The sequence below is a fragment of the Camelina sativa genome, chromosome 15 (genome assembly GCF_030686135.1).
Source record: "Camelina sativa cultivar CO46 ecotype springtype chromosome 15, ASM3068613v1".
Taxonomy (NCBI): Eukaryota; Viridiplantae; Streptophyta; class Magnoliopsida; order Brassicales; family Brassicaceae; genus Camelina; species Camelina sativa.
Genome location: NC_141894.1, coordinates 5,853,074 through 5,879,149, shown reverse-complemented (window position 1 = coordinate 5,879,149; position 26,076 = coordinate 5,853,074). Strand labels below are relative to the sequence as shown.

At 37.1% G+C, this 26,076-nt stretch overlaps 4 protein-coding genes and 1 long non-coding RNA gene across 10 annotated transcripts; 4 read left to right on the top strand and 1 right to left on the bottom strand.

Moving 5' to 3' along the window:
• Positions 1-9,089: 9,089 nt before the first annotated feature.
• On the top strand, positions 9,090-12,030 carry LOC104745607 (glucan endo-1,3-beta-glucosidase 4). Of its 2 annotated transcripts, none has more exons than XM_010466898.3 (5): positions 9,090-9,446; positions 9,983-10,069; positions 10,158-11,408; positions 11,496-11,523; positions 11,609-12,030. In XM_010466898.3, exons 2-5 carry the CDS (start codon positions 10,003-10,005, stop codon positions 11,784-11,786), a joined length of 1,524 nt encoding a protein of 507 aa, XP_010465200.1. In that variant the 5' UTR covers positions 9,090-9,446; positions 9,983-10,002; the 3' UTR covers positions 11,787-12,030. The 2 variants fall into 2 exon arrangements, with proteins under 2 accessions (XP_010465200.1, XP_010465199.1); XM_010466897.3 differs by having other exon boundaries at positions 9,973-10,069.
• Positions 12,031-12,220: 190 nt separating this feature from the next.
• On the top strand, positions 12,221-13,851 carry LOC104745606 (constitutive photomorphogenesis protein 10). Its single transcript, XM_010466896.3, has 4 exons — positions 12,221-12,700; positions 12,780-12,853; positions 13,206-13,353; positions 13,535-13,851. Exons 1-4 carry the CDS (start codon positions 12,472-12,474, stop codon positions 13,630-13,632), a joined length of 549 nt encoding a protein of 182 aa, XP_010465198.1. The 5' UTR covers positions 12,221-12,471; the 3' UTR covers positions 13,633-13,851.
• A 411-nt stretch (positions 13,852-14,262) lies between these two features.
• On the top strand, positions 14,263-15,105 carry LOC147926307 (uncharacterized). The gene is made up of 2 exons (XR_015582302.1): positions 14,263-14,331; positions 14,738-15,105. It is a non-coding gene; the product is annotated as an uncharacterized LOC147926307 (long non-coding RNA).
• A 191-nt stretch (positions 15,106-15,296) lies between these two features.
• LOC104745605 (transcription repressor MYB5) lies at positions 15,297-17,089 on the bottom strand. Of its 2 annotated transcripts, XM_087488573.1 has the most exons (3): positions 16,457-16,907; positions 15,742-16,001; positions 15,297-15,616 (listed from the first exon to the last, which is right to left on the bottom strand). In XM_087488573.1, exons 1-3 carry the CDS (start codon positions 16,759-16,761, stop codon positions 15,609-15,611), a joined length of 573 nt encoding a protein of 190 aa, XP_087344699.1. In that variant the 5' UTR covers positions 16,762-16,907; the 3' UTR covers positions 15,297-15,608. The 2 variants fall into 2 exon arrangements, with proteins under 2 accessions (XP_087344699.1, XP_010465196.2); XM_010466894.3 differs by having other exon boundaries at positions 15,297-16,001; positions 16,457-17,089.
• A 533-nt stretch (positions 17,090-17,622) lies between these two features.
• On the top strand, positions 17,623-25,716 carry MAPKKK7 (mitogen-activated protein kinase kinase kinase 7). Of its 4 annotated transcripts, none has more exons than XM_087488572.1 (25): positions 17,648-17,993; positions 18,172-18,306; positions 18,441-18,461; positions 18,748-18,821; positions 18,900-18,990; positions 19,063-19,146; positions 19,279-19,380; positions 19,536-19,667; positions 19,842-19,913; positions 20,020-20,123; positions 20,258-20,339; positions 20,504-20,875; positions 21,253-21,585; positions 21,664-21,708; positions 21,860-22,039; positions 22,161-22,244; positions 22,521-22,618; positions 22,699-22,782; positions 22,925-23,661; positions 23,755-23,901; positions 23,983-24,134; positions 24,279-24,413; positions 24,519-24,925; positions 25,064-25,178; positions 25,278-25,716. In XM_087488572.1, exons 1-25 carry the CDS (start codon positions 17,934-17,936, stop codon positions 25,452-25,454), a joined length of 4,023 nt encoding a protein of 1,340 aa, XP_087344698.1. In that variant the 5' UTR covers positions 17,648-17,933; the 3' UTR covers positions 25,455-25,716. The 4 variants fall into 4 exon arrangements, with proteins under 4 accessions (XP_010465195.1, XP_010465194.1, XP_087344698.1 ...); XM_087488571.1 differs by having other exon boundaries at positions 20,258-20,357; XM_010466893.3 differs by having other exon boundaries at positions 17,623-17,993; positions 23,755-24,134.
• Positions 25,717-26,076: the final 360 nt, after the last annotated feature.

The following is a 26,076-nucleotide window of genomic DNA, read 5'->3' as shown; positions in this document are numbered from 1 at the left end:
AGTCTGGTCATAGGTTTGAGTGTTATTGACGATTATGTTCTTTTAGCCACATACTAACATTTTAGGCTAGCTTCCGTTTGACTTGTCCCGAGTCTGTCTTGATCCGACAAAAGTCTTGGTCGTCGCATGTTTCTGTATTTTCATTGAATATTCAGTTTTCCAGCAGAGCACGTAGCTTGGAATTAAATGCACGACGTGGAAATTCAGTGGAGGAGAAAATTTGGAAACAATTTTTGAGTGTTTTTAATGAATTAAGAAAAAACAAATATACGAAAACTGAAGTGGAATTCCAAAATATCAATTTCAGAATAGTGTGACAATATTTCAGTTTACACTGTTGATGAAAGAAAAGAAACTGTCGAATTCAAGAATAACTAGAGCATCCAAGAAACATTTCGAAGTCCCTTAATAACATTTGGAAGTCATGCACATGCATGATATTAGCAAACTCACGGATCTTTCTTTCTTTTTTTCTTTCGATTCAAGATCATATTTAAATAAGGGAATTTTGTTGAGAGTACCACATTTGAGTATAAACTTTTCTATTTTACCACAATAGAAAATTCTTTGTCTGTTCTACCACAATAGATACTTAAAAATACGTAAATACCCTCTCATTTATTAACAAAAAATCAATAATGCATCAGTATTTTCGTGTCACGAGACAATAGTATACAATGTCCTTTTTTATGACACAACACAAACAGAATTATTTATATTTAGATAAAATATAAAATTATTTCTTTTTTATTTTCTTATTCATCTCTTCCATACTGTTCGTATATCAAATAATACGTCGTGGACATGTTATGAACATTGATAGACAACATTTTAAAATCATGTCCACTAATTTTGTGATACTATGGACATGTCTAATCGTAGACTATATCTATGGACAAATGTCTTATCTACTTTCTAAATACTATAGACAATTATTTGCGTATAAGTAGTCCACCAGTTCAAATGCAACAATAGACAAATTCAATAACTGAATACAAAAACTTGTCCACAATTTTGTATTCAGTAGAAAAATTGTCCTCTATTTAGTTGTGAATAGTTTTTCATTTAGTTGATAGAAAACAAATATTCTATATAACTACTCATTTCTGATTGTATTATTTAACATAATATATATATATATATATATATATATATACTATCCCTCAAATCTTCTTCAGTGGAAAAGTTCTAAACACTTACTTGCTCGACAAGTTGTCCTCTACTAGAATGTGAACAATTTTTTATTTACATGGTAGACATTATTATTTATTAAACTATATTCTGACTGCAAAAGAAAAAGAAACACACTCTGGGTTTGGGATTTTTAGCATAAGAAGATAGAAAAAAATGTTTTTGTATCTCTTGATTTTTTTGTTTTGAGAAATGACGAGAGAAACAAAGGAAGGAAGAAAGAGTTGAGTATTATAATGTGGGACTATTTTAATCTGACAAAAGATGAAAAGACATGACATCTAAAAAGCATGTGTTTTGTTTATTTTCAAAGTTTTAACAAAAAGAGATGAAGAAAATAGTCAAGGTTAATTTCATCATTTTATATTATCAATGTGGTATTTTCATAAAGCAGCTATGCAATGTGGTAGATATAATAAGAAAATTTTTTGAATGTGATAGAATTATTAAAAAACTCTTTAAATAAAATCCGAACTGTTGGACATGGGATACGCCCAATATGCCATTCAGCGCAACAAGACTCATTAATTGTGATTTCGACCCGACAAAATTGGGAGCAAGTCATTAACATTCTGCGGAAGGTAATCTCGGCATTTTGCGATGGAATTGATATGCTCAAATTAAACCCTAGAGCTACTCTCTCAAATTAAGAGATCACTGCAGTACTTAGGGGTCGAATTCCACAAGGACTCAAGTCTACACAATAAATTATAGAGTTTTTTCAATTATGCTAAACAGATTAAATTAAATTAAAACAAAAGCAATGCAAAATATTAATATTAAAGACTGTTGTAAATTCAAGAGATCAAAAAGCTAGGCCTAGGGAATTTCTCAGGAAATTATGAAATATTAAATAAATCAATAAATTAGGATTCAAACAATTAAGAACAGATTTAGAACTCTAAACACTTTTGTAAATTAAATCAGTTCTCACTGCAAATAATATCTAAATTTAAAACCAGAAAATCCAAATCTCTTTGTAAAATTCTAGGTTAAAAATCAGCAATAAAATCAGGTTTAGATTGTTCACAAAATTATTAAATCAAATCTCTTTGCAAGAAATAATTTTGCTCATCAAAAGGTTTTATCAGGAAAATCAATTATATTCTCATATCAATTTATTTTCCTAAGGTATTAATTCTAGATGGCCAATCAAGGATTAATATGAAGAACAACCTAAGATGAAGATCTAGAAAGATAAAGAATCCTAAATAGACAGATCTAATAATTCATAAAATCCCTGTGAAAAACCCTAAACCTAACAAGCAAACTACTCAGACATATTCAATGAAGAACAAGACATGATTCTGAATAATAAGCAATAGAGATTAAAAGAAGAAAAGGGAGTTTAAGAATTCTTCTCTCAAAACAGATCTCTCTCTCCCAAGCTCTCAAAATCTCACAGGGTTGCAGAAAAATAAAACTCTCTAGAATAAATCTTATGGGTTTGGAAAACCTAAAAACACTATTTATATGTCCTAAAACACGTCAGGGACTTGTGTTGCAAATATGGAAAACTTCGGGCAATTTTGTAAAACTTCCAAATATGAGGACTTGTCTCGATTTGCAATGGGTGTCGACCGATGCTCTTCTAGTGTCGATCGATGCCCTTCGTATAATCAGACTTCAAATTGATTCTTCGAGATTTATGCTCCAAAACAATCCAAATTGCTCCATTTCGCTCCTTTCATGCTAAAAACCTGTAAAGACTCAAAAACAATCTAGAAACAAATGAAAAGACACTAAAAGACTCCTTATATCATGGTTAAAAACCACAAAAACCATGATATCTCAACTCCCCCAGACTTAGCCTTTGCTTGCCCTCAAGCAAAACATAAGCTTAGACCTGTGAAAGAGGTTTGAAAACAGGAAACTCACTCAATTGCATGATGATTCTTATTCACTCTCTTCATTTACCTGACTCAAGAACTTACTTCTTATACTCTACCATGATAAGCATCAACATTCCTTACTCAAATCCTACAATCCCTTGGAATCTCTGAAATCTCCATTGTCATCTCATTAGTCAATATTAAAGCATAAATAAGGTGAATTCTTACCTTGGGTGTATTGATCAGTGGCATATGGATTCTCTTCAGGCCAAGACATTCTTCTTACATCTCCTTTCCTCTCCCTTTTCTCACTTCCATTATTTTTTTTCTTTTTTTTTTTTTAAATCAAAGGTGTAAGCGAATACCGGGGTCATCGGTAATTTACCTACCCCTCGCTTCCAAGCTTTGTGTGATCATTTGACTCAAGAGTAGAATAATGAGGTCACTGGTAATTTACCTACCTCTCTAAACTGATCAAAATCATCTCATCTTTTATTCTCTCTTTTTCTGATTTTTTTTTTAAAAGCACTGAAGGGAAGAGAGAGGGGAGACATACTTTGAAAAATTGCATTGTCTTATATGGCCTGAAGAAGAAGTCTAGTCCACTGATTTCCAACCCCAAAGTAAGAGATTAAGTCCGGTTAAAATCCTGATAAAAGTTGAGACAACGTTAGATCAATCAGATATCCATTGAATAAGGGTTTTCAGGATTGTTGATAAGGTTCATAGTCTTTCTAAGCTTCAGTTCTGAGATCAAGCATAAACAAATAATCATTAGAGTGTTAGCCAAATAAGAGAAATCATTAGTCAAGATCATAATTCCCAAAGATAAAAAGAAAAATTTTGAAAAATTTGACTCAAACTTTATGGTTTTGACTGACACAACTGAAACTCAAAAACAGAAAACATAGTTAGTAACTAACCTCCCCCAGACTTAAACAACACTGTCCCCAGTGTTATCAAGTAAGAGGAAAGCAAAAATAGAAATAAAATAAACAAAAATCAAAATCAAAAGAAAAAGAAAACCTACCAGTGGGTTGCCTCCCACTAAGCGCTTGTTTTCAGTCATTAGCTTGACTGTGTTGGAGCTCATGCATCCGGAAGATCAGAACACAGCATTGAAATCCTCTTCATCCAAGGTGGTGTATAAGCTTTAGGTGCATGAGGCTTGCCAAGGATGTGAGGAACATGACCAGGGTGGGATTTAGGGATTGGTTTGCCTCTCTTATGTCCTGCAAAATCATCAACAGAAGAAACAAGCGCTCTACGATAATCTCGTGGCTTGGTTAACTGCAAAACAGTTTTTATCTCTTTGAAATTCTTGTTGATGATAGGAGGAAGTTTAGGAGAAGGAGAGGTGTACCTTTGCCTTACCTGAGGGCTTTGGAGTGTGGATTGATGACTCTTCTGTTTGGGAACAGGTTTCTGACTTGGAGCATCAGTTTTGGACAAGCTTTGTCGCGGACGTGGAGGGGTGTCGATCGATACTCTCTTGGTGGCATCGATCGACACTGAGCATGATGCTCGTGTTGCAGAAACTTTTTCAACAGAAAAAGTCTGTCCATCAATAGTAGGAGCCCTCCTCAGCTTATCCATCTCAAAATTCAAACTCAAACCATCCACATTCAGTGCTATGTGTCCCTTCTGCACATCAATGATGGCACCAGCTGTAGCCAAGAAAGATCTTCCTAAGATGAGAGGATCTTTAGGCTCTTGATCATACTTCAGCACCACAAAGTCAGTGGGAATCATGAAGTTTCCAACCTTAACTGGAATGTCCTCTAAAACACCTTCAGGAGTTCTTCTGGAGCGATCAGCTAGGATTAGAGAAATCTGAGTTGGCTTGAATTCTGTCATCCCAAGTCTCACAGCAACAGAATGTGGCATCAAGTTGATGCTAGAACCAAGGTCACAAAGTGAGTGTGCAAACCTTCCTGTGGAGATAGAGCAATCAAGTACAAAGCTTCCAGGATCTGGTAACTTCTTAGCAGTCTTACATTGAATGATTGCACTCACTTCCTTAAAGACAACCACCTCCTGCTTCTTCTCTTTCTTCCGCTGTACAGGCTGGTTCAACAGAATTGCACTGACATCTTTTGTAAGAAGTGCTCCTTCTTCAGGGCTCAAACCATTGGATACCATTCTCTTGACATAGCGCCTAAGTGGTGGTGAAAGCTTTACTGCATCAATCAATGGCATCCCAATCATCACCTTGTCCATCATTGCCTTGCATCTAGCATCCTCCATCTCTTGCTTAGACTTTCTTGGCTTGGGAAAAGGAACCTTTGGCTTGTAGATCCTCTCAACTGTTGGAACCTGAGATTTTGCAGCTTCTGGTTCCGTCTGAGATGAGTGTCGATCGATGCCATCATCTGAAACCGAGAGATTGGCCGATTTTTCACCCAGTTCGGCAGAAGCAATTTCAACAGCATCTTCATCTCTCACTGATATGGCATTGCAAGCATGTCTGGGGTTTGACTCAGTTCTTGCTGGAAGATAATTCTCTTGCCGTTTTACAGACCCAGCAGTCTGTGCAACTTGAACCTCCAGCTTCTTAACATGAACATTTAATGCTTCTATCTTCCCATTCAGCTCAGTGTAGACATTGTCAATCTTTCCATTGAATGTCACTGTCAAATTCTCCTGTCCTTGCAAAAGCTGCTCAAGCATGGCTTCCATTCTACTCTCTGAAGAAGTCTTAGGAGGTGGAGACTGATAAGATGAATTCCCATAGGTTCTTGTATAGCCATTGTTCTGTTGCTGCTTCTGGTCACCATTGTAAGGTCTGTTTCCTTGCTGATTACCGAATTTCTGTCCCTGATACCCAGCTCCATACACATAGTTGACATTCTCCTCTGAATTCTCTGGCTCTGGCTCAAATGTCTCAACTTCAGCAGCAAATTGGATTGACTTCTTTCCCACAAGAAGATTGTGCACTGAATCAAGCTTAGCATTAACAGAAGCTAACTGGTTTGAATCAAATCCTCCATGCAATCTTTTCCTTTCAGCATCTGCTCCCTTAGTGCTATTGCTAGAAGCCAAATTCTCAATCAAAACTTCAGCATCTTCTGGAAATCTTGTCTTGAAGTTCCCATGACTTGCAGCATCCAAAGCTAACTGATACTTCCAGTCACACCCTCTGAAGAAGATACTCAACAGTTGTACCCTTGAAAAACCATGGTGTGGACAGTCCCTCTGATAAGCTTTGAATCTCACCCAAGCCGCCTTGAAAGCTTCATCTGGTCTTTGCTTGAAAGTGGATAGCTTGACTCTCAACTCATCTGACATTGCATCATCATAAAAATGGTTTAGGAAGGCCACCTTGACATCACACCAGCTTGTCAATGATCCAGCAGGCAGCTGTTTCAACCACTGAGATGCCTCTCCCGCAAGTGAGTAAGGGAAGAGTTTGCAGAAGATGTAGTCCTCAGTCACCCCATTAGCCTTGATGCTAGTCACCAGATCCTCAAAATGCTCAATATGGTCTAGAGGCTTCTCATTGGGCAAAGCTGAGAAAGGTCTCTGCCCAACTAGTTGAAAGTACGCAGGCTTCAACTCAAAATCATTCCTCTGAAAAGGGGGAGGAACAATAGCAGACCGGTTCTCATACACCAGATCAGCCCTATTGTAGTCAGCAATGGTCCTGATCAAGTCCCGGTTGTTCTCCTGTCTTCGAACTGGGTTCTGTACGTGGTTGGCAGCTCCACGCACGTCTGCAGGTGGGTGTCGATCGATGCCACCTGGTTGGTGTCGATCGACACCGTCGACACCATCAGCTGGTTCGTCGACAACAGCAATTTCAGCAATCACATTGCCCTCAGCATCAATCTTTTGGCCCTGCTCATTGCGCAAGTGGCCCTCTTGATCCCTCAAAGCACCATCCTCATCTCGCATCAGAATGATTGGGTTAACCATCTTCAGAGATTTGGCTGCTTTTCGGTTCTCACGCTCAAGTTTTCCCAACTCTTGGTTTGAAAGCTTCAGAATTGGACCAGTCTTGTTGCTCCTTGTGTTAGGCTTATTAGGCATACACCTGAAACACACAAGAGAGAAGAAAACAAAAGCGTGTTAGTTTGAAAATAAAAAGAAAAAATCTAGACAAAATCAAGAACTCAAATCTAATGGTAGATCAAAGAGTCCCCGACAACGGCGCCAAAATTTGATATGCTCAAATTAAACCCTAGAGCTACTCTCTCAAATTAAGAGATCACTGCAGTACTTAGGGGTCGAATTCCACAAGGACTCAAGTCTACACAATAAATTATAGAGTTTTTCAATTATGCTAAACAGATTAAATTAAATTAAAACAAAAGCAATGCAAAATATTAATATTAAAGACTGTTGTAAATTCAAGAGATCAAAAAGCTAGGCCTAGGGAATTTTTCAGGAAATTATGAAATATTAAATAAATCAATAAATTAGGATTCAAACAATTAAGAACAGATCTAGAACTCTAAACACTTTTGTAAATTAAATCAGTTCTCACTGCAAATAATATCTAAATTTAAAACCAGAAAATCCAAATCTCTTTGTAAAATTCTAGGTTAAAAATCAGCAATAAAATCAGGTTTAGATTGTTCACAAAATTATTAAATCAAATCTCTTTGCAAGAAATAATTTTGCTCATCAAAAGGTTTTATCAGGAAAATCAATTATATTCTCATATCAATTTATTTTCCTAAGGTATTAATTCTAGATGGCCAATCAAGGATTAATATGAAGAACAACCTAAGATGAAGATCTAGAAAGATAAAGAATCCTAAATAGACAGATCTAATAATTCATAAAATCCCTGTGAAAAACCCTAAACCTAACAAGCAAACTACTCAGACATATTCAATGAAGAACAAGACATGATTCTGAATAATAAGCAATAGAGATTAAAAGAAGAAAAGGGAGTTTAAGAATTCTTCTCTCAAAACAGATCTCTCTCTCCCAAGCTCTCAAAATCTCACAGGGTTGCAGAAAAATAAAACTCTCTAGAATAAATCTTATGGGTTTGGAAAACCTAAAAACACTATTTATATGTCCTAAAACACGTCAGGGACTTGTGTTGCAAATATGGAAAACTTCGGGCAATTTTGTAAAACTTCCAAATATGAGGACTTGTCTCGATTTGCAATGGGTGTCGACCGATGCTCTTCTAGTGTCGATCGATGCCCTTCGTATAATCAGACTTCAAATTGATTCTTCGAGATTTATGCTCCAAAACAATCCAAATTGCTCCATTTCTCTCCTTTCATGCTAAAAACCTGTAAAGACTCAAAAACAATCTAGAAACAAATGAAAAGACACTAAAAGACTCCTTATATCATGGTTAAAAACCACAAAAACCATGATATATCAGGAATCCCTAGGGAACCTTAGGTCAACAGTCCGCTATAAAAAGAAATAGTATTTATTGGGATCACCATCTTAACCTCTGGACAATACTCAGAGAGCAATACTTTGCATCGAAAACTGTTATTGTCTTTTGTGTAATTCGTTTCCACTTTCTAGCTCGTCATTATTAGCTTGTTAGTTCTCCAGCGAACTGACGAGCTCAATCTTGACTCGTTGTTAGTGACAACCTCAAGTTTTTCTCGTTAATAAAAGAACTAGCTTCACTCTTCCCCCAAAACTTTTATTTACTTAGTATTGTGCAATCCCCAATATAAACACGAACGAAAATGAGAAGAGCGTGGAAATCGAGCCTCTTACAATCTTGTTTTCTTGTTTTTACTTCATTTAATTGGATTGCTATTATATATAGATTGGATTGCTATTATATAGATTTATATTTTTTTTTTTTAATTATTGAGAAGGTTGGAATACTAGGTGTTAAAAGAATAAATATGTACGTACTATCATCTTTACATTTTATATGATGTTTTTTAAAGGTAAACAAAAAGGTTATATGATATTTTTTAAAAACTTTATGCAAAATTTAATTGTATGTGATGTTTTGTGACCATTTTAGAGTATGCAAAGTCTTTTTACAAATTTTAGATACTAATTAATAATTTGGTTTTGGGCAATGACAGGTAATTAATAATTTATTAAGAGGTCTTTGAATTTTGAAGCCTCACCTTCTGATTTCCACATACACACACCTCTCTGGTTTCCCACGCCATTATAAAAGAGAGATGAAACCAAGTTTACTGAGAGCACATCAAATCTCTTAAGTATTTCCTTTTTATTTTCTTTTTCCGCAATTTCGAAAATAATATTCGCCGAAAGAAAAGAAGAAAAACAAAAAAAAAAAAGTTTTTACTTTTTGGGTTTCTCTTCTCTTCGGTGGGTTTCACTACACTAGAAACATCTCTGAAGTCTGAACCTGTTCTGTCTCTACAGCAAAACCTCGAGGGTTCTTTTTATCTTTCTTGTCTTTGTGATCTAAATTCTCGCGGAGTGAATCTGGAACCGAGCAAGCTCCAATTTTAGGTACTTTATTTTGTAATATTTTCTTGATTTTGCATCTGAGTATCTCGCATTGTTTGTCTTAGCTTCTTTGTGTCCGAACTAGCTTCTTGATTGTATCTTCCACATTCTTCTTCTTCTCTCCCTCCCTACTGCTAATCCTGTTTCCACAGCACATGGTCTGTAAGAACGAAACGACAAAAAGAGTTAAAAGATTATAAAAAAATTGTGCCTTTTCGAATGCTCGATGAGTTATCGTTTACTGTTTATCCCTTTCTGTTCGCTAGTTTCTAGACTTTATTAGTTTACTTCTGTCTGAAATTCTCAGTTTTTTTAATACATATTCATAGGTTAGTAGTATCTAAAGTTGCTTACTTGAGTTTAGGGTTCTTACCATATTTGACCAATTGCTACTCTCCTGAAAAAGAATTAAAAAAACAGTCCTTTCTGTATTAAGAAGAGTGACAAATCTACAATCCATCTCATGTTAAGTTTCTAATTTCTGTTACAATCATTACCATATGACTCAATTTTGAACTTTTTTTAATAGTTCTCTGTAGGTTTCAAGCTATCTGTTCCAATGCTGCTTCCGAGATGGTTTGCAGAAGCGTTCTTGCTCCTAATTTCAACTCTTGCTTGTTCAAACGGTAATTTCACCTAATTACATCTTGTATCTATCTACTAACTTTACTTCTTTTTAATCTGATGAAGTTCTCAATCTGTTTCTTAATACAGCTGCATTCATTGGGGTGAACATCGGAACTGATGTCACTAACATGCCATCGCCTTCAGACATCGTAGCCCTTCTGAATTCGCAACAAATCACACACGTCCGTCTCTATGATGCCAATAGCCATATGCTCAAAGCATTTGCCAACACTAGCATTGAAGTTATGGTCGGTGTAACCAACGGAGAAATCCTCAAAATTGGACGGTTCCCTTCAGCAGCAGCTGCATGGGTTAACAAGAACGTTGCTGCTTATGTTCCTTCAACTAATATAACCGCCATTGCTGTTGGTAGCGAAGTTCTAAGCGCAGCTCCTCACGTTGCTCCCATTCTTGCCTCAGCTCTACACAACATTCACAAGGCTCTTGTGGCTTCCAATCTCAACTTTAAGGTCAAAGTTTCAAGCCCTATGTCTATGGACATAATGCCTAAACCGTTTCCTCCTTCCACATCAACCTTTAGCCCGTCTTGGAACACAACTGTGTATCAGCTTCTTCAGTTTCTGAAGAACACTGATTCTTTCTTCATGTTAAACGCGTATCCTTACTATGGCTACACCGCTGCTAACGGGATTTTCCCGCTCGATTACGCGTTGTTCAAGCAGCTTTCTCCGGTGAAGCAGATCGTTGATCCAAACACGCTTTTACATTACAACAGCATGTTTGATGCTATGGTTGATGCTGCTTACTACTCCATGGAAGCTTTGAACTTCTCCAAGATTCCTGTTGTTGTTACTGAAACAGGTTGGCCTTCAGCTGGTGGAAGCGATGAAGCTTCTGCAACACTCGCTAACGCTGAGACGTTCAACACTAACTTGATCAAGAGAGTGTTGAACGACTCAGGTCCTCCTAGCCAACCAGACATGCCGATCAACACTTACATCTACGAGCTGTATAGTGAAGACAAACGAACAGGACCAGTCTCTGAGAAAAACTGGGGGATTTTGTTTCCGAATGGGACATCTGTTTATCCTCTGAGCTTGAGTGGTGGTTCTAACTCTGCATCTGTAAACGGTTCATCGATGTTCTGTGTGGCTAAAGCAGATGCTGATGATGATAAGTTGGTTGATGGTTTGAATTGGGCGTGTGGTCAAGGGCAAGCTAACTGTGCTGCGATTCAACCGGGTCATCCTTGTTATTTGCCGAACAATGTTAAGAGCCATGCTTCTTTTGCTTACAATGACTATTTCCAGAAGATGAAAAGTGCTGGTGGAACTTGTGACTTTAGTGGTACGGCCATTACCACTACTAGAGATCCCAGTAAGTTTCTCATTTCTTCGACCAGCTTACCAATAACATTATATATGTTCACGCAATCTCAAATTTGATTGATTGTGTGTTTTGCAGGCTATAAAACATGTGCGTACACAGGAAGGTAACACTATTTCTTCTTGTTAGTTTTGTTGATCTTTTGAAAACTCAAATATTTTTCTTAACTCTTTATCCATCTTTATATTCAGCTTAAGCGCAAACGCAACTGGAGGAGACTTTCCGCCGAGTGCATTAGGACCCGCAAGTCCATTGGGAGGAAACGCAAACGCACTTCTCACCTCTAGCTACTACCATCTTCCCTTATTGGCACCACTAGCTCTCACGCTACTACAACTGCTACTACTTCAGCAAAACCGCCTTCTGTAGAACGTTTGCCAAAACACGGTTTTTGTAATAACCGGAGAAGTCTACTAGCGGCTTGGTTCTTTTGCCGATTACATGTATTTGTTGTTGTACTTTGGTTTAGTGTAAGTGTAGTAACTAGAGAGACTAGAGAGAGCTCACAAGTTCCAATTCTTTGTCTTCATCTTTGAACTTAAAAATATCTTCGAATTACTGTGATTTATATTTCATATTTAAATGAATGATTATTATATTGAGATATCATAAAGAGCTTGCAAACTTATCAATGGTATTTCAATAAATTATACTAATAAAACTTGATAAGGTAAATTTGATAGTATTTGATAATTTCCTAATTTATTTCCTATCACTTTGTCTTGTTATAATCATTTATCAAAATAATTAAGGATTCATGTGGTTGTAACATGATCATTGGATCCCATACACAAGAATATTCAATAAACAAAATTATCAAAATGATTACAAAAATTATTGAAGTAGAGAGAGGTAGAGAAATTTAAAAAAAAAAAAATAATAACAATTTTTATCTTTGTTATTATTATCCACGTCAGCGATTACTTTATTAGTTTAATATGATTAGACAAAAACGCAGCGTTTCGAAGAATGGAGTGCGAGCGAAACGCTGAAGTGGTGATTTTGGATAAAGCAGAGAATCGGAAGACGACGACGACGACGACGAAGACGGGAGATGATGACACCTGGTGGAAGCGGGAGGTTGAAACCGTTACCGATGGCGATGTACGCTGGATATTCAGGAACGGCGTCGTCTTGGGTAGCAAAGACATCAGTTTCAGCTTCAGGGAAGAGGATACAGAGGGAAATGGCTGAGCTTAACGTTGATCCGCCTCCTGATTGCTCAGCTGGACCAAAAGGAGATAATCTCTACCATTGGATCGCCACCATCATTGGTCCTTCTGGTTAGTTCCACGATTCAAGTTGCGATTTTTAGGTTTTTTTCAAGTCTTTTGATTTTGGGGGTTTTTGTTGTTGTTGCAGGAACTCCGTATGAAGGAGGGATCTTTTTTCTGGATATTATTTTCCCATCTGATTATCCATTCAAACCACCTAAGGTATGATCTTTAATCCTCTTGTTTTGGGTCTTTCTTCACGAAAGTTTCAATTTTTATTTGTGTGGAGGAGCTTTTTACTAATTTAAATGGTAATGCTTTTCGGTTTGGATAGTGAAGTTGCTAGCTTGATGTCTCTAGAGTTTAGTTTGCCTGGCGTCTTTGTGTAGTTTTCTTTCTTGTATCAAAATCTTTGGATAGATTAAGTAGCAAATTCTTTAACTTTTGGGATTTTGAGTGGATCAAGCTATGTGTATGGGTTCTAATCTTGAGCTGATACGTTCGTTACATTCAGTAGTTTCACTGTAATGTCTTTTATTGAGTCTTTTTAAGTTAAGAGGTTGTGGATTTGCAGTTGGTGTTCAAGACTCGGATCTACCATTGCAATGTGGATGCTGCGGGGAATTTAAGTGTGGAGATTCTAAGAGATAGTTGGAGTCCAGCTCTTACAATCACAAAAGTCTTACAAGCCATCAGATCTATCTTTTTTAAACCTGAACCATGTAAGTTTCGTACTCTACTCTCAGGCTTCCTTTGATGCATTGACCAGCTTAGGGTCAGATCTACCTAAGAAAAGCCTTTTTTTAGTTTAATCTGTTCATGATGGGTTTTGGCCAGCAAACATCATAGATCTCTGCATCCAACTACCAGCTTTAACATATGTTCTCATTCTTTCTCTACCAGATAGTCCAGCTTTGCCAGTGATTGCACGGCTCTACTTGACAGATACAGAAAAGCATGACGAGGTAGCCAGAGAATGGACTTTGCGATTTGCCAAGTGAAACAAGATTTTGGATCTTCAATACGAGGAAACACAACAGATGTATCATAATAACACCTAGTTCTTTGGTTAATTAATTAATGGTCATCAATGTACATCCATCAAAGTGGAACCACAATGTTAGATGACCAACAAAAAAACTGTTTGCTCAGAGAATAGGTAATAGTGTGAGGTAGGACCATTCCTCAACAACTCAAATTTATTGAAAAAGGTTATACAATTTAGTGTCAATTTTTTTTTTTTGCATCAAGGACTGAAGAACCAAATACCACATATTTAGAGTAAATATAACTGAGGAATTGTTTCTTTTATAAGAAAAATAAGATCAAACAAGCGAAAACTTCTCTAGAGGAGAAAGAGAGAGGCATTTACAGATGAGATAATTAAACCAAAGAGTATTAGTTGGCACCTAACATGTGTCTATAATCTTTATGATTTGATTATCTCAAAAAAGTAAAGATCAAACTTTCTATCAAAACACACAACTGAGACTTTGAGAGACCAAATCTACCGGTCAATTCTTTCATTCTTTTAACCTAATTCTGTTTTACAGAATTATTACAAACGGTCAGCAGACTCGGCACATATCCATCTATGCATGTGGTATATATATATATATAGAATAGGAATACTAAAACAACAATGTTAAAAAAGAGCAGCTAGCATATCTTGAGTCTTTGCGACTAATATCTTTATATCGGTATGTTGTATTATTTATTCATCTTAATTATACGTGTATATTGGATGTGTTTATATGCTGGTGAATTTGAATATGCTCTGCGTACATGCATGTGTACACTCAATTTGATTTATCTTTTTGTTGATGTTCTTCTTCGTTGGCATCATATATCTCTAGAGGTTTTTAGTCACAACTATAAAGTTTGTTGTTCTTACGTACTTTAGTATAACGAGATATCTTGAGAGAGATATTGAGCATGTAGTCTCCAATCTTTAAATGACGATATTTATCTGTAAAGCTATTTTCTCTATTACATTCCTAGTTTTACTAGATTTTCGAAAAGAAAACTTTTTTTTCCGTATAAATTTGGTTGCGCCAAAGAATTGTAGTTAGCTATTTAATTTTGCTGCTGTGATGTGAACCGAAGGGTCAAAGAGAAGGTTAGGTTGGAGCAGCATACTCGTATGCAAAGTTCGTTTAAGTTAACTTATGTTAACGTCATTTAATCTTGCGGCTTGTATTTCAAAACAGTATAGGTCTGGCGCGGTGTGTTTTGAGCTTGGTCTATGATTTAATTTCCTAGACATTTTTTTTAATAAGGGCCGTTTTCTGGAGTAAATGTGGAGAGACGTGTGAAGAGTCGATGTGAAAATTGACATGGTGTTGTTTTTGGTTTAAACGAATTCTAGAGGGTGAACGCACGGACCAATCATATCATGTGTACTAATACATAATTGTGTTTGACGTACATAATTGTTAGCAATCTTTGAGTTTTAATTTATTCTATTACTAAAACTTAGTATTACATGTAAAATAAAGTTTTCAAAAACATGAACTCGTGCGGTAACAGACACACATTTGCATAAATCACTAGGTTTGGTGTAAAAGGCTGCATTATTTTCAAATTTTTGTACATTACACAAAATATGTATCTGATTATCTTATAACAATTTCTTTTTGTTAATTGTAAAACCTTATTAGAAAGCTTTATATCTAACTTATTTTTTTTCGCATTATCCATGATTGATACATGATCTTAATTCGACAGATGACAGAATATATATAGAGAAAGAGGTCTGTGTAATCAATTACACTCACAAATCTGGTTTTATAATCCCACAACGCACTGCAAAAACAACGTAGCACACATATCCACCAACCTTTTAGATCGCATATATAATCCCTTCTTGGAAGCATGGTAGATATAGAAAACATCAAGGGTCGATCAACTATATATCTTCTTGTCGATCTGGTCATCTCCTAAGCTCGACGACGCTCCAACAATCTCCTCCTTACAATCATCCATCTGCAACGGTTGAGATATTGGGATCATGTTACCAAAAGGATCATCATCATCGTTGATAAGCGAATTAAGAAACGACGAGAACTTGTCGTCGTAGCAGAAACCAAAGTCTTCGTAGTATCCCTCACCACCAAAGACATTAATACTGTTCTTGTTGCTAGCTTCATTTCCGGTGGTATCCGTATGAGAACTAGAATTAGGCTCTAGAGGGTTTTGTCCACCGGAAACTTCTTCTTCTTCTGGTTTATGGATATTGTTGACATCAAGAGGCTTGTGGGTTTGAGGATCAATGCCCTGCCTTAGAAGTTTCTTACGAAGATGAGTGTTCCAATAGTTCTTGATTTCATTATCAGTCCTTCCCGGTATCCTTCCCGCGATCAATGACCACCTGCATCACACATTAGAATTCCCATAAAGAGCATATATGTGAGTCGAATACAACAACGATTAATTCATATGGTTATAAACCAAGCTTGCATTTTCTTTTTGTTACATTTTCAGATTTTCTTAGTAATAATAAACAATTTTTTAAAAGAATGGGTCGATATATATCACTATATTAGCTATATAGATCCAGAAAATAATATAAATTATCTTCACTTAAAAAAAAAAAAGAGTTCTAGTCTAAAGAAACTAGAAAAGAGATTAACATTTTTGTTATAAAAATCCAACCAAGAATCAAAATATAATTGAATCAGGACCTTCGTGTTTATGTATAAGAATTAAAGCCCTAGCTTAAACCAAAAAATAACCCTAGTTTATATGCGTATAGAGAGACACACAAACACATATACGTATATATAAAGCACGATCTTGTGTATATCATTGAATAGATATATGTACCGGTTGCCGAGGAGGCGATGAAGACGGAGGATGAGATCTTCCTCGTCGGAGGTAATACCGCCGCGTTTAACAGACGGGCGGAGATAGTTCATCCACCGTAGACGGCAGCTCTTACCACATCGAAGTAAACCAGCTCTCTTGGGAAGCGATCGCCAGCGTCCTTCACCTTCTTTCTTTATGAAGCTCACAAGGATCTCATCCTCCTCCACCGTCCATGGTCCCCTCTTCATCCCCATCTTCGTGCAACACGGCGTCGTTTTCTTGGACAGTACTGGTTTCTTCTCACCACATGATGATAACATCATCTCCGCCTTACCGTACGTACGTACGTGTTCAACCGATCTCTCTCTATCTATCTATCTAGCTCTCTCGTTCGCCACTACTAGGGTTTCGTGATCTCTATGAGTTTCTTCGATTGGTTTGGTTTTTTCTCTCAATATTGTTCTCTATCTCTCCATTAGTCTCCTCCTGATGTTACCAATGAACCTACCGACCTTTTTTGCTCACGCGCTAGCTTCGGCGTTTGGTAATAATAACTAATAAGGCACTTATTATTGTATAATCTTCATTTTGGTTTTTATTTCACCTGCATGGTTCTTTCGTCTCAAAGATTTTGCACTAGATTTCCGGTTCGAATAGAAAAAGAACTATTCGTAAATTAGCTACGAATGAATAAACCAACCTTGACAAACTATTTTAGATTTTGCAATAAATCAACCACAAATATATAGAGCAATCATATTGGAATCCAGATGATTATATCATATGTACACTAAATAGCTGAGAGCCTGAGACCAACCAACCTTGCTACAATGCACAGATGTGAAATATTATGAAACAATTAGTAGTTGATTGGCCATAAATATCCGGTTATCCTAGCTCCTCCTACAATAGAGAAAATGATTAACAAAATGTTTAAAAGTGTTGATAAATACATTAATGAATACTAACCACCTTGATTTAAACACAATTAATTAAAATTGACACCAGCAGTTAAAGAAGAGCATTAAAATTCTTGATGGACCGCTTTTCTTAAATAGCGGTAATTAGGACAAAATGCTACAAATCAGGAAATATAGGGGTGAAATCATAAACAAAGAAATGTTACGGCCCCCCCATAATAAAGAAGAATACAGCCGCATAAGTAAAAATTAACATAAATATCCTTGGGGTATTACAGTTAGTTCATTTATGACCCAAAACTTTTAGTTCTGTTGTTTCTTTCCTTTTTCTTTTTTTTTGGGTTTTTTTTTTTATATAGAAATTTACACTACTGTAATAGAGCTGGCAATCTCTGATCTTTCATCAGTTCGAACTTCGATCCTTCAATTTTTTTTCTTCAGATATTAAAAACCCTAATTATTATTTTCCTTTCTCTGGATCTGTTTTCTCGGAGGAGCAATTTTGTGTTCTGTTCGCTTCGCTGCATTTTTTTTTTGTTTCCGAGGAAGAAGAAGAAGAAGACGAGAAGTAAGAGATGGCGCGGCAAATGACGTCATCTCAGTTCCACAAATCAAAGACTCTCGACAACAAATATGTGAGCTTTCTTCTTCTTCTTCTTCCGCAATTTTTCCTGGGTTTTTTTTTTTTAATTTTTCAATGGGTCTCCTTTGGATGTTAGCAATTTGAAATTGGAACGCTAAAATCTTTGAAATTTTTGCTTCAAGTCTAGTGGTTTTTTTTTTTAATTAAGTGTTGATATTTTGAGGGTATAGATGCTGGGAGATGAAATTGGTAAAGGAGCTTACGGTCGAGTTTATAAAGGGTTAGACTTGGAGAATGGAGACTTTGTGGCTATTAAACAAGTCTCTTTGGAAAATATTGTTCAAGAGGATCTTAACACCATTATGGTTTGTTCTTCTTCTTTTTTTATCTATCTTCGTTATTTGTCGTCTCTCATACCGTTACCACTGCTATGCTTACTGAATCCTGGTTTTATACATGTGGGTGATTCTTGGCTTTTTGGATGATTTTTTTTCTCCAGCAAGAAATTGACTTGTTGAAGGTACCTTCTTTCTTCAATATCCCACAATCTTTATCCATTACACATTCTTTAGTTTTAGCATTGACTAGGACTGGAATGCATATGTATTTTGTCCTATCCCATGTAGAGCTTGATCCTGCTTTCTGAATTCTGGACATTTGTATACAAAGTTGGGATCCTGATGTTTAACTTTCCATCAACTTACGTTAAACCAATCACCTTCTGAACTTTGGCTTCTTCACATTAAGGGTTATGCTGTTACGATGCTGTCCTTCTCTATGTCTTCTAAGATGATTTTTCATTGCAGAACTTGAACCATAAAAACATTGTCAAGTATCTTGGGTCTTCGAAGACAAAGACTCACCTTCACATTATTTTGGAGTGAGTACTAGTTAGCCTTTGTGTTTATTTTGTTCTACTCTGGACTGGGACCTCAAGTTTAATCATATTTGTTTGCAGGTACGTTGAGAATGGCTCTCTTGCAAACATTATTAAACCAAATAAATTCGGACCTTTCCCGGAATCGTTGGTGGCTGTTTACATTGCTCAGGTCTGTTTTAATCTTTCTAAATCAGTTAAGTTTTCAAATTTCAGTGCATTATTTACTAACTAATGATTACAGGTCTTGGAAGGTTTAGTATATCTACACGAGCAGGGTGTGATACACCGAGATATCAAAGGTGCAAATATTTTGACGACAAAGGAGGTGGGTTTTTCTGTATTATCTATTCTCATGCTTGTATTCAGTGTGTTTTTGTTTCAAGATCTCTAGGATGCATAAGATTCTTTTAGGCTTTTTATCCCCCTTTCATAGATACTTGACTACATCACACTTCAGGGTCTTGTTAAGCTTGCTGACTTTGGAGTTGCCACTAAACTTAACGAGGCTGATGTTAACACTCACTCAGTGGTTGGAACTCCTTACTGGATGGCTCCTGAGGTACACCTTTGATTAGATATTTTTGTTATCACCATGTTCTGTATAGGTTAGCTTTCATTTTTTCAATTTTTGAAAATTGCTTTGTTGTTGGTTTTGTTTTAAAGAACTCTTACCTAGTTATGTGCGCAGTGATGAAAGCCCAACTTCTGTTACAGGTTATTGAAATGTCGGGAGTTTGTGCAGCTTCGGACATTTGGAGCGTTGGATGCACTGTTATCGAACTTCTGACATGTGTACCTCCTTACTATGATCTGCAACCCATGCCAGCTCTCTTTCGTATTGTTCAGGTATTTGACAACGTTTTTATTAGTTTGCTTCTAAGTCAATAAAATTTAGATGTCTCTTCCTTCCCCTTTTTTTTTCCTTATTCTCCATGTTGTAAAACACGTCTCTCGTGAAAAAAAATGCACAAACTGATTGCCAGAAGTAACAAACTATTGCCTTTTCTGGTTTCGTTTCAGGATGATAACCCTCCTATCCCGGATAGTCTTTCTCCAGATATTACAGACTTTCTACGACAGTGCTTCAAGAAGGTATACTTTTCTGCGATGGTGTTTATTAACCTACCTCTTTAACCTAGACAATTTGATTTATTTTATATCCTGTATGTATATCCGATTTATATCTTGTATATTACAGGATTCCAGGCAGAGGCCTGATGCAAAGACACTGCTCTCTCACCCTTGGATACGAAATTCTAGACGAGCATTGCAGTCATCACTTCGGCATAGTGGCACCATCAAGTAAGAACCCGTAGACTTAACTTTAACTTATGAAAAAATATATCACATTATTATATATCCCATCATAGAGGACGCACTAGTGTTCCTTGCATTCACTGAACCTGTAATGTCCTTGGGTTCTTCATCCTTTGCAGATATATGAAGGACCCCGCTGCAAGTTCGGAGAAGGATGATGAAGGTAACCAAGATGTAGCTGAAAGCCTTTCAGCAGAAAAGGTGGGGATGTCAGAAACTGTAAGATTCCTTAGCTCTAGTTTACCATCGATCAATCTTTTGAAGATGGCAGATAAAGTCATAAAGAGTTGAGATATGAAAAGGAGAACACATAAAAGCTGGTGATGAATTTTCTAAAGCTACTGATACAGTATTTTCTTGTCCAGGACTCAAAAAGCAAATTACCTCTGGTAGGGGTGGCGAGTTTTAGGTCCGAGAAAGATCAGCCTACACCTAGTGATCTAGGTGAAGATGGAACGGATAATTCAGACGATGATGTTATGTCAGATAAAGTTCCTACACGTTCGGTCAGTGAGAAATCTTCTCTTCAGTCTGGTGCTTTAAGTATTCCTTCGGATGCTAAGGGGACATCTCAAGATGTACATGGGAAATCTGAACATGATGAAACAGCTGGAAATCTTGAAACCGAAGCTTCTGAAGCCAGAAAAAACAAGCAAGTTGGAAAAGAATGTTCCATCCAAGTGGACCAGACATCACATAGTTCTGGCTTAAAAGGCGAAGATCGTGGGATTCGAAAGGTTAGTTGTGCTGTTACGTCATTATTGTCTTACAGTTTCTTATATAATGTGGTAATCAAAAGGCAGTCTATCGTACTTTTGTTGTTGAGTTGATAAGTTCTTCAGTGATAAACAAAACAGTTTACTGGTGTTGTAATTGTGTTATATAATTTTTTTTGGCGAATTTTACACCTACATGCATAGAGGCTTTTATAGTGAGACAGGTTTTGTTTGTCTTTGGGCCTTGGTCTAATTATTTACAAGATTATGTTCTTTTTGCAATACTTTCTATTACTTTGTTGAATGAGGTGTCAGACTAAATGCTCTATTTCAAGACAAATGTTTCTTTCTTTATACTGAGCTGAAAACTTGTTTTGCTTGTTATTTCTATCTTGAAGGCTGTGAAGACTCCATCTAGTCTTGGTGGGAATGAACTGGCTCGATTTAGTGATCCACCGGGGGATGCTTCTTTGCATGATTTGTTTCATCCATTGGATAAAGTTCCTGAGGGAAAACCAAATGAAGCCTCAACATCGATGCCTACATCAAATATCAACCAAGGTGATTCTCCTGTCGCAGATGGTGGAAAGAATGATCTGGCAACAAAATTGAGGGCTACAATTGCTCAGAAGCAAATGGAGGGGGAAACGGGGCATTCAAATGATGGTGGTGATCTTTTTCGCTTAATGATGGGTGTTTTGAAAGATGATGTTATTGACATTGATGGCTTGGTATGAACTGTCTCAAGTATGTAGGTTTGGTATTTCTAGTAGGATACTGCTAAAATATTTCCATATCTTGTTTCTCAGGTTTTTGATGAAAAAGTGCCCGCGGAGAACCTTTTTCCTCTGCAGGTATTCTGCAAAACTATATCCTGATATTTTTGGCATTCTTTCGGCATTTTGTATTTTGCTATTGCAGTCCAGTGTTGAAAGAATACTGTTGCTTCTTTACTCTGTTTTTAGCGAATCCAAATCATAGTATTTATTGGTTAAATTTTTGTAGGCAGTCGAGTTCACCAGATTGGTCAGCTCCTTAAGGCCTGACGAGTCAGAAGATGCAATTGTATCTTCTTGTCAGAAACTTGTAACTATGTTTCGTCAGAGACCTGAGCAGAAAGCAGTATTAGTGACTCAGCATGGCTTCCTGCCTTTAATGGATCTACTCGATGTTCCTAAATCTCGAGTATGTTTATTTGTAATCAAGCGAGAATATTTATTTTTTGGTCCTTCATCATATCATTATTTTTCAGTTCGATGTGAATACTGACTGGCTTGTGATTGTGAATATGTTATGGTGTTTTTAGGTAATATGTGCCGTGCTGCAGCTGATAAACGAAATTATTAAAGATAACACTGACTTCCAAGAAAATGCTTGTCTTGTTGGACTTGTAAGTCTCGCTTTCAGTTTAGTTACTGAATTAGTGGATCACCAGTAGTTCCGTGGTATGGTTGGTGGATATGGCCAATTTGTTTTATCAAAGGCGTGTGTCTTCGTTTTCTATTTAGAAATTTAACAAAATTTTTGGAAAATAGTAGGATTGTAGTGTATCCATGGTGTCTTTATCTCAGGACTTATGTTTTCGTTTTCAAATAGTCAAATCTGTGTTTTGCTTTGATGTGGCCAAAAATCCCACGTAAATTGATTATTCCAAGTGAAATGGCAGATTCCTGTTGTAATGAGTTTTGCTGGTCCTGAGAGGGATCGTTCTCGAGAAATTCGTAAGGAAGCAGCTTACTTCTTGCAACAGCTTTGTCAGTCAAGGTTAATAGTCATCAGATATTTATTATTTTGCTTCTTCATTTTTGGTATGTCATAAAGTTGATTTGCTAGCTTCTTTGCAGCTCCTTAACGTTGCAAATGTTCATAGCTTGCCGTGGAATACCCGTTTTGGTGGGATTTCTTGAAGCAGATTATGCCAAATACAGGTAGGCACTGTTTATCATCTCCTTATGGTGTCTGGACTACTTTGAACAATAGCTGACCAGTTATTGACTTAGCTCTCCTCTCTTTAATCAGTTCTGATCCTTTTTGCTACGAGATTCTACTGATTTGAGTTTTTCTGTTCAGGGAGATGGTTCACTTGGCTATTGACGGGATGTGGCAGATATTCAAACTCAAAAGATCCACCCCAAGAAATGATTTCTGCCGTATAGCTGCTAAGAATGGAATTCTTCTGAGGCTAATCAACACTCTTTATAGCTTGAATGAGGCAACTCGGCTGGCTTCTATATCAGGGGGCGCACTGATTGTGGATGGTCAAGCTCCACGAGTGCGCTCTGGTCAACTTGATCCTAACAATCCTATTTTTACTCAGCATGAGACTTCACTCAGTATGATTGATCAGCCTGATGTATTGAAAACTAGGCATGGGGGTGGTGAAGAGCCTTCTCATGCTTCAACTTCAAATTCTCAAAGATCAGATGTCCATCAACCAGATGCCTTGCACCCAGATGGCGATAGGCCTAGACTAAGCAGTGTTACCCCAGATGCTTCAACGTCTGGCACAGAAGATGTTAGACAACAGCATCGACTATCTCTCTCCGCCAATAGGACATCAACAGACAAGCTTCAGAAGCTGGCAGATGGTGCCTCTAATGGTTTTCCTGTTACTCAAACAGAACAAGTTCGACCTTTGCTTAGCTTGTTGGAGAAAGAACCCCCTTCAAGACATTATTCTGGTCAACTGGATTATGTTAAGCACATCACTGGCATTGAGAGACATGAAAGTAGGCTTCCTCTTTTGCATGGATCAAATGAAAAGAAAACCAACGGAGACCTCGATTTTCTGATGGCTGAATTTGCAGGTAAGTTTCAAAGTTTTATAGTTAGCAAGAATGTTCAAATTTTAGGCAGATATGATTTTTTGTTTAAGCCTTATCATTACATCGTTTCTTCAGAGGTCTCTGGACGTGGAAAGGAAAATGGAAATCTAGATACTACGCCTAGATATGCTGGTAAAACAATGACAAAGAAGGTTCTGGCTGCTGAAGGAGTTGCTTCGACGTCTGGGATTGCATCTCAGACAGCATCTGGAGTATTGTCAGGTTCGGGTGTCTTAAATGCTAGACCTGGAAGTGCCACATCATCTGGTTTACTTGCCCATATGGTCTCTACGCTGAGTGCAGATGTCGCTAGGGAATACTTAGAGAAAGTGGCGGACCTGCTTCTTGAATTTGCTCGAGCTGATACGACAGTAAAGTCATACATGTGCAGCCAAAGCTTACTCAGTCGTCTTTTCCAGATGTTCAACCGTGTCGAACCTCCTATTCTGTTAAAGGTACTTGAAATACTATGAAGTTTTATTTCTTTTTCTTTCCGAAGGTGCTTTCCTATGATATATCTGTTTTCTCTGTGGCCGAGCTTGAATGCTTGATTTTGAAGATCTTCAAGTCGCATGCTTACTATGTCTTTCATTTTCCAGATACTGGAGTGCACCAATCATCTATCCACTGATCCAAATTGTTTGGAGAACCTGCAGCGTGCGGATGCTATTAAGCATTTGATCCCCAACCTTGAGCTTAAGGATGGGCATCTTGTTTATCAGATTCATCATGAGGTTACTTTCTTGACTTTCATAAAGATAGCTTTGGCCGGTTGGTTACAACCTCTTCTCTGATTTTAAAGATTGAAGCTTGGATTAATAAAACTTTAATTTATGTAGGTGCTTAGTGCACTATTCAACCTGTGCAAGATAAACAAGAGGAGGCAGGAACAAGCGGCTGAAAATGGAATCATTCCACACTTGATGCTTTTCATCATGTCTGATTCTCCACTAAAACAATATGCATTGCCCTTACTTTGTGATATGGCGCATGCATCTCGGAATTCAAGGGAGCAGTTACGTGCACATGGCGGTCTGGATGTTTACCTGAGTTTACTCGATGATGAATATTGGTCCGTAATAGCCTTAGATTCAATCGCTGTTTGCTTGGCGCAAGACAATGACACCCGCAAGGTGGAGCAGGCGTTGCTCAAGAAAGATGCAATTGAGAGATTAGTTAACTTCTTCCAGAGCTGCCCAGAGAGACATTTTGTGCACATTTTGGAGCCATTCTTGAAGATAATCACGTATGTACCTCTCCCCTTTTCAACAGAGTTATCAATCTTTCCAAAATGTTCTGATACGAGAGAAATAAAGCAGCAGTTAGAAGCAAAGCGAAGTTGCCCACTTATATAGTCTAATCCTTCTCCTTCTTGAATTTATAGGAAATCATATCGGATCAATACGACATTAGCCGTAAATGGATTGACTCCGTTACTCATCTCAAGGCTAGACCACCAAGATGCAATTGCTCGACTCAACCTCCTAAAACTTATCAAGGTAATCATATCAATCACTGAATGAATAGGCATATTTTTATCTAATAAGTGTGTAACGCATGTTGTTGAGTGCTTTGGTTTGGGTGATCATATGAAACAGGCTGTATACGAGCATCATCCACGGCCAAAACAGCTGATCGTAGAGAACGACCTGCCTCAAAAACTGAAGAATCTGATAGAAGAACGACGTGATGGACAACGTTCAGGAGGCCAAGTTCTGGTGAAGCAAATGGCAACATCTCTCCTCAAAGCACTTCACATTAACACGGTACTGTGAGTCCAAATACCAAAACTTCTATACCTTGGGGACTGTATAAAATTTACTCCCATTTTTTTCCAAGAAGAAAGTGAATATCTCTTCTTCTCGTCTCTTCCATTTTTTACAAACTTGCAAGATTTGTAATTGTTTTATTTAGTAGTGTGGCCCTCTTCTAGTGTGTGTTTTTTTAGTCCATCGAGAGATGCCAACACTTGTGGTTTTGTAATATGGTGTTTCCACCTCAAAAGTTTTCTTTAGTGGATTATTTTTAACGTGTTAATTGATATGAAGTTCTATGCACGTAGTTGCACTGAGAGAGTTGAACTAGTTATTAGAATCTGTGATTATATTACTGCCTCAAATCAAAGTTGTTTGCAAGTTCATCTTTTGTTCATTGGGTAGCATTGGTTTCAGAATTGCAAGTTCCATTCATTCGTATCTTCCCAGTTCAATCTCGTTCGTTTAAAACATTCCTCGAAAGAACACAGTATACAGTTTTTTGGAGAAAAAAAAAAAAGCAAATGTGATCATAAAACATTGGAGCATAACTCTATAGTTGTTAACACATAACAGAGAGATTACTCGAGCAGATAAGATCATTTTTTAATATACGCACAAATAAAATCCTCGAAACCACGCT

Coding starts and splice junctions, on each gene's coding strand:
- LOC104745607 (XM_010466898.3), top strand. CDS start 10,003: ATGCTGCTTCCGAGATGGTTTGCAGAAGCGTTCTTGCTCCTAATTTCA. Junction 10,070..10,157: donor AACTCTTGCTTGTTCAAACG/GTAATTTCACCT, acceptor TTCTTAATACAG/CTGCATTCATTGGGGTGAAC. Junction 11,524..11,608: donor ACATGTGCGTACACAGGAAG/GTAACACTATTT, acceptor CTTTATATTCAG/CTTAAGCGCAAACGCAACTG.
- LOC104745606 (XM_010466896.3), top strand. CDS start 12,472: ATGATGACACCTGGTGGAAGCGGGAGGTTGAAACCGTTACCGATGGCG. Junction 12,854..13,205: donor ATCCATTCAAACCACCTAAG/GTATGATCTTTA, acceptor GTGGATTTGCAG/TTGGTGTTCAAGACTCGGAT. Junction 13,354..13,534: donor CTTTTTTAAACCTGAACCAT/GTAAGTTTCGTA, acceptor TTTCTCTACCAG/ATAGTCCAGCTTTGCCAGTG.
- LOC104745605 (XM_010466894.3), bottom strand. CDS start 16,761: ATGATGTTATCATCATGTGGTGAGAAGAAACCAGTACTGTCCAAGAAA. Junction 16,002..16,456: donor CATCGCCTCCTCGGCAACCG/GTACATATATCT, acceptor TGTGTGATGCAG/GTGGTCATTGATCGCGGGAA.
- MAPKKK7 (XM_010466892.3), top strand. CDS start 17,934: ATGGCGCGGCAAATGACGTCATCTCAGTTCCACAAATCAAAGACTCTC. Junction 22,040..22,160: donor TCGATGTTCCTAAATCTCGA/GTATGTTTATTT, acceptor TGGTGTTTTTAG/GTAATATGTGCCGTGCTGCA. Junction 25,179..25,277: donor ACCTCCTAAAACTTATCAAG/GTAATCATATCA, acceptor CATATGAAACAG/GCTGTATACGAGCATCATCC.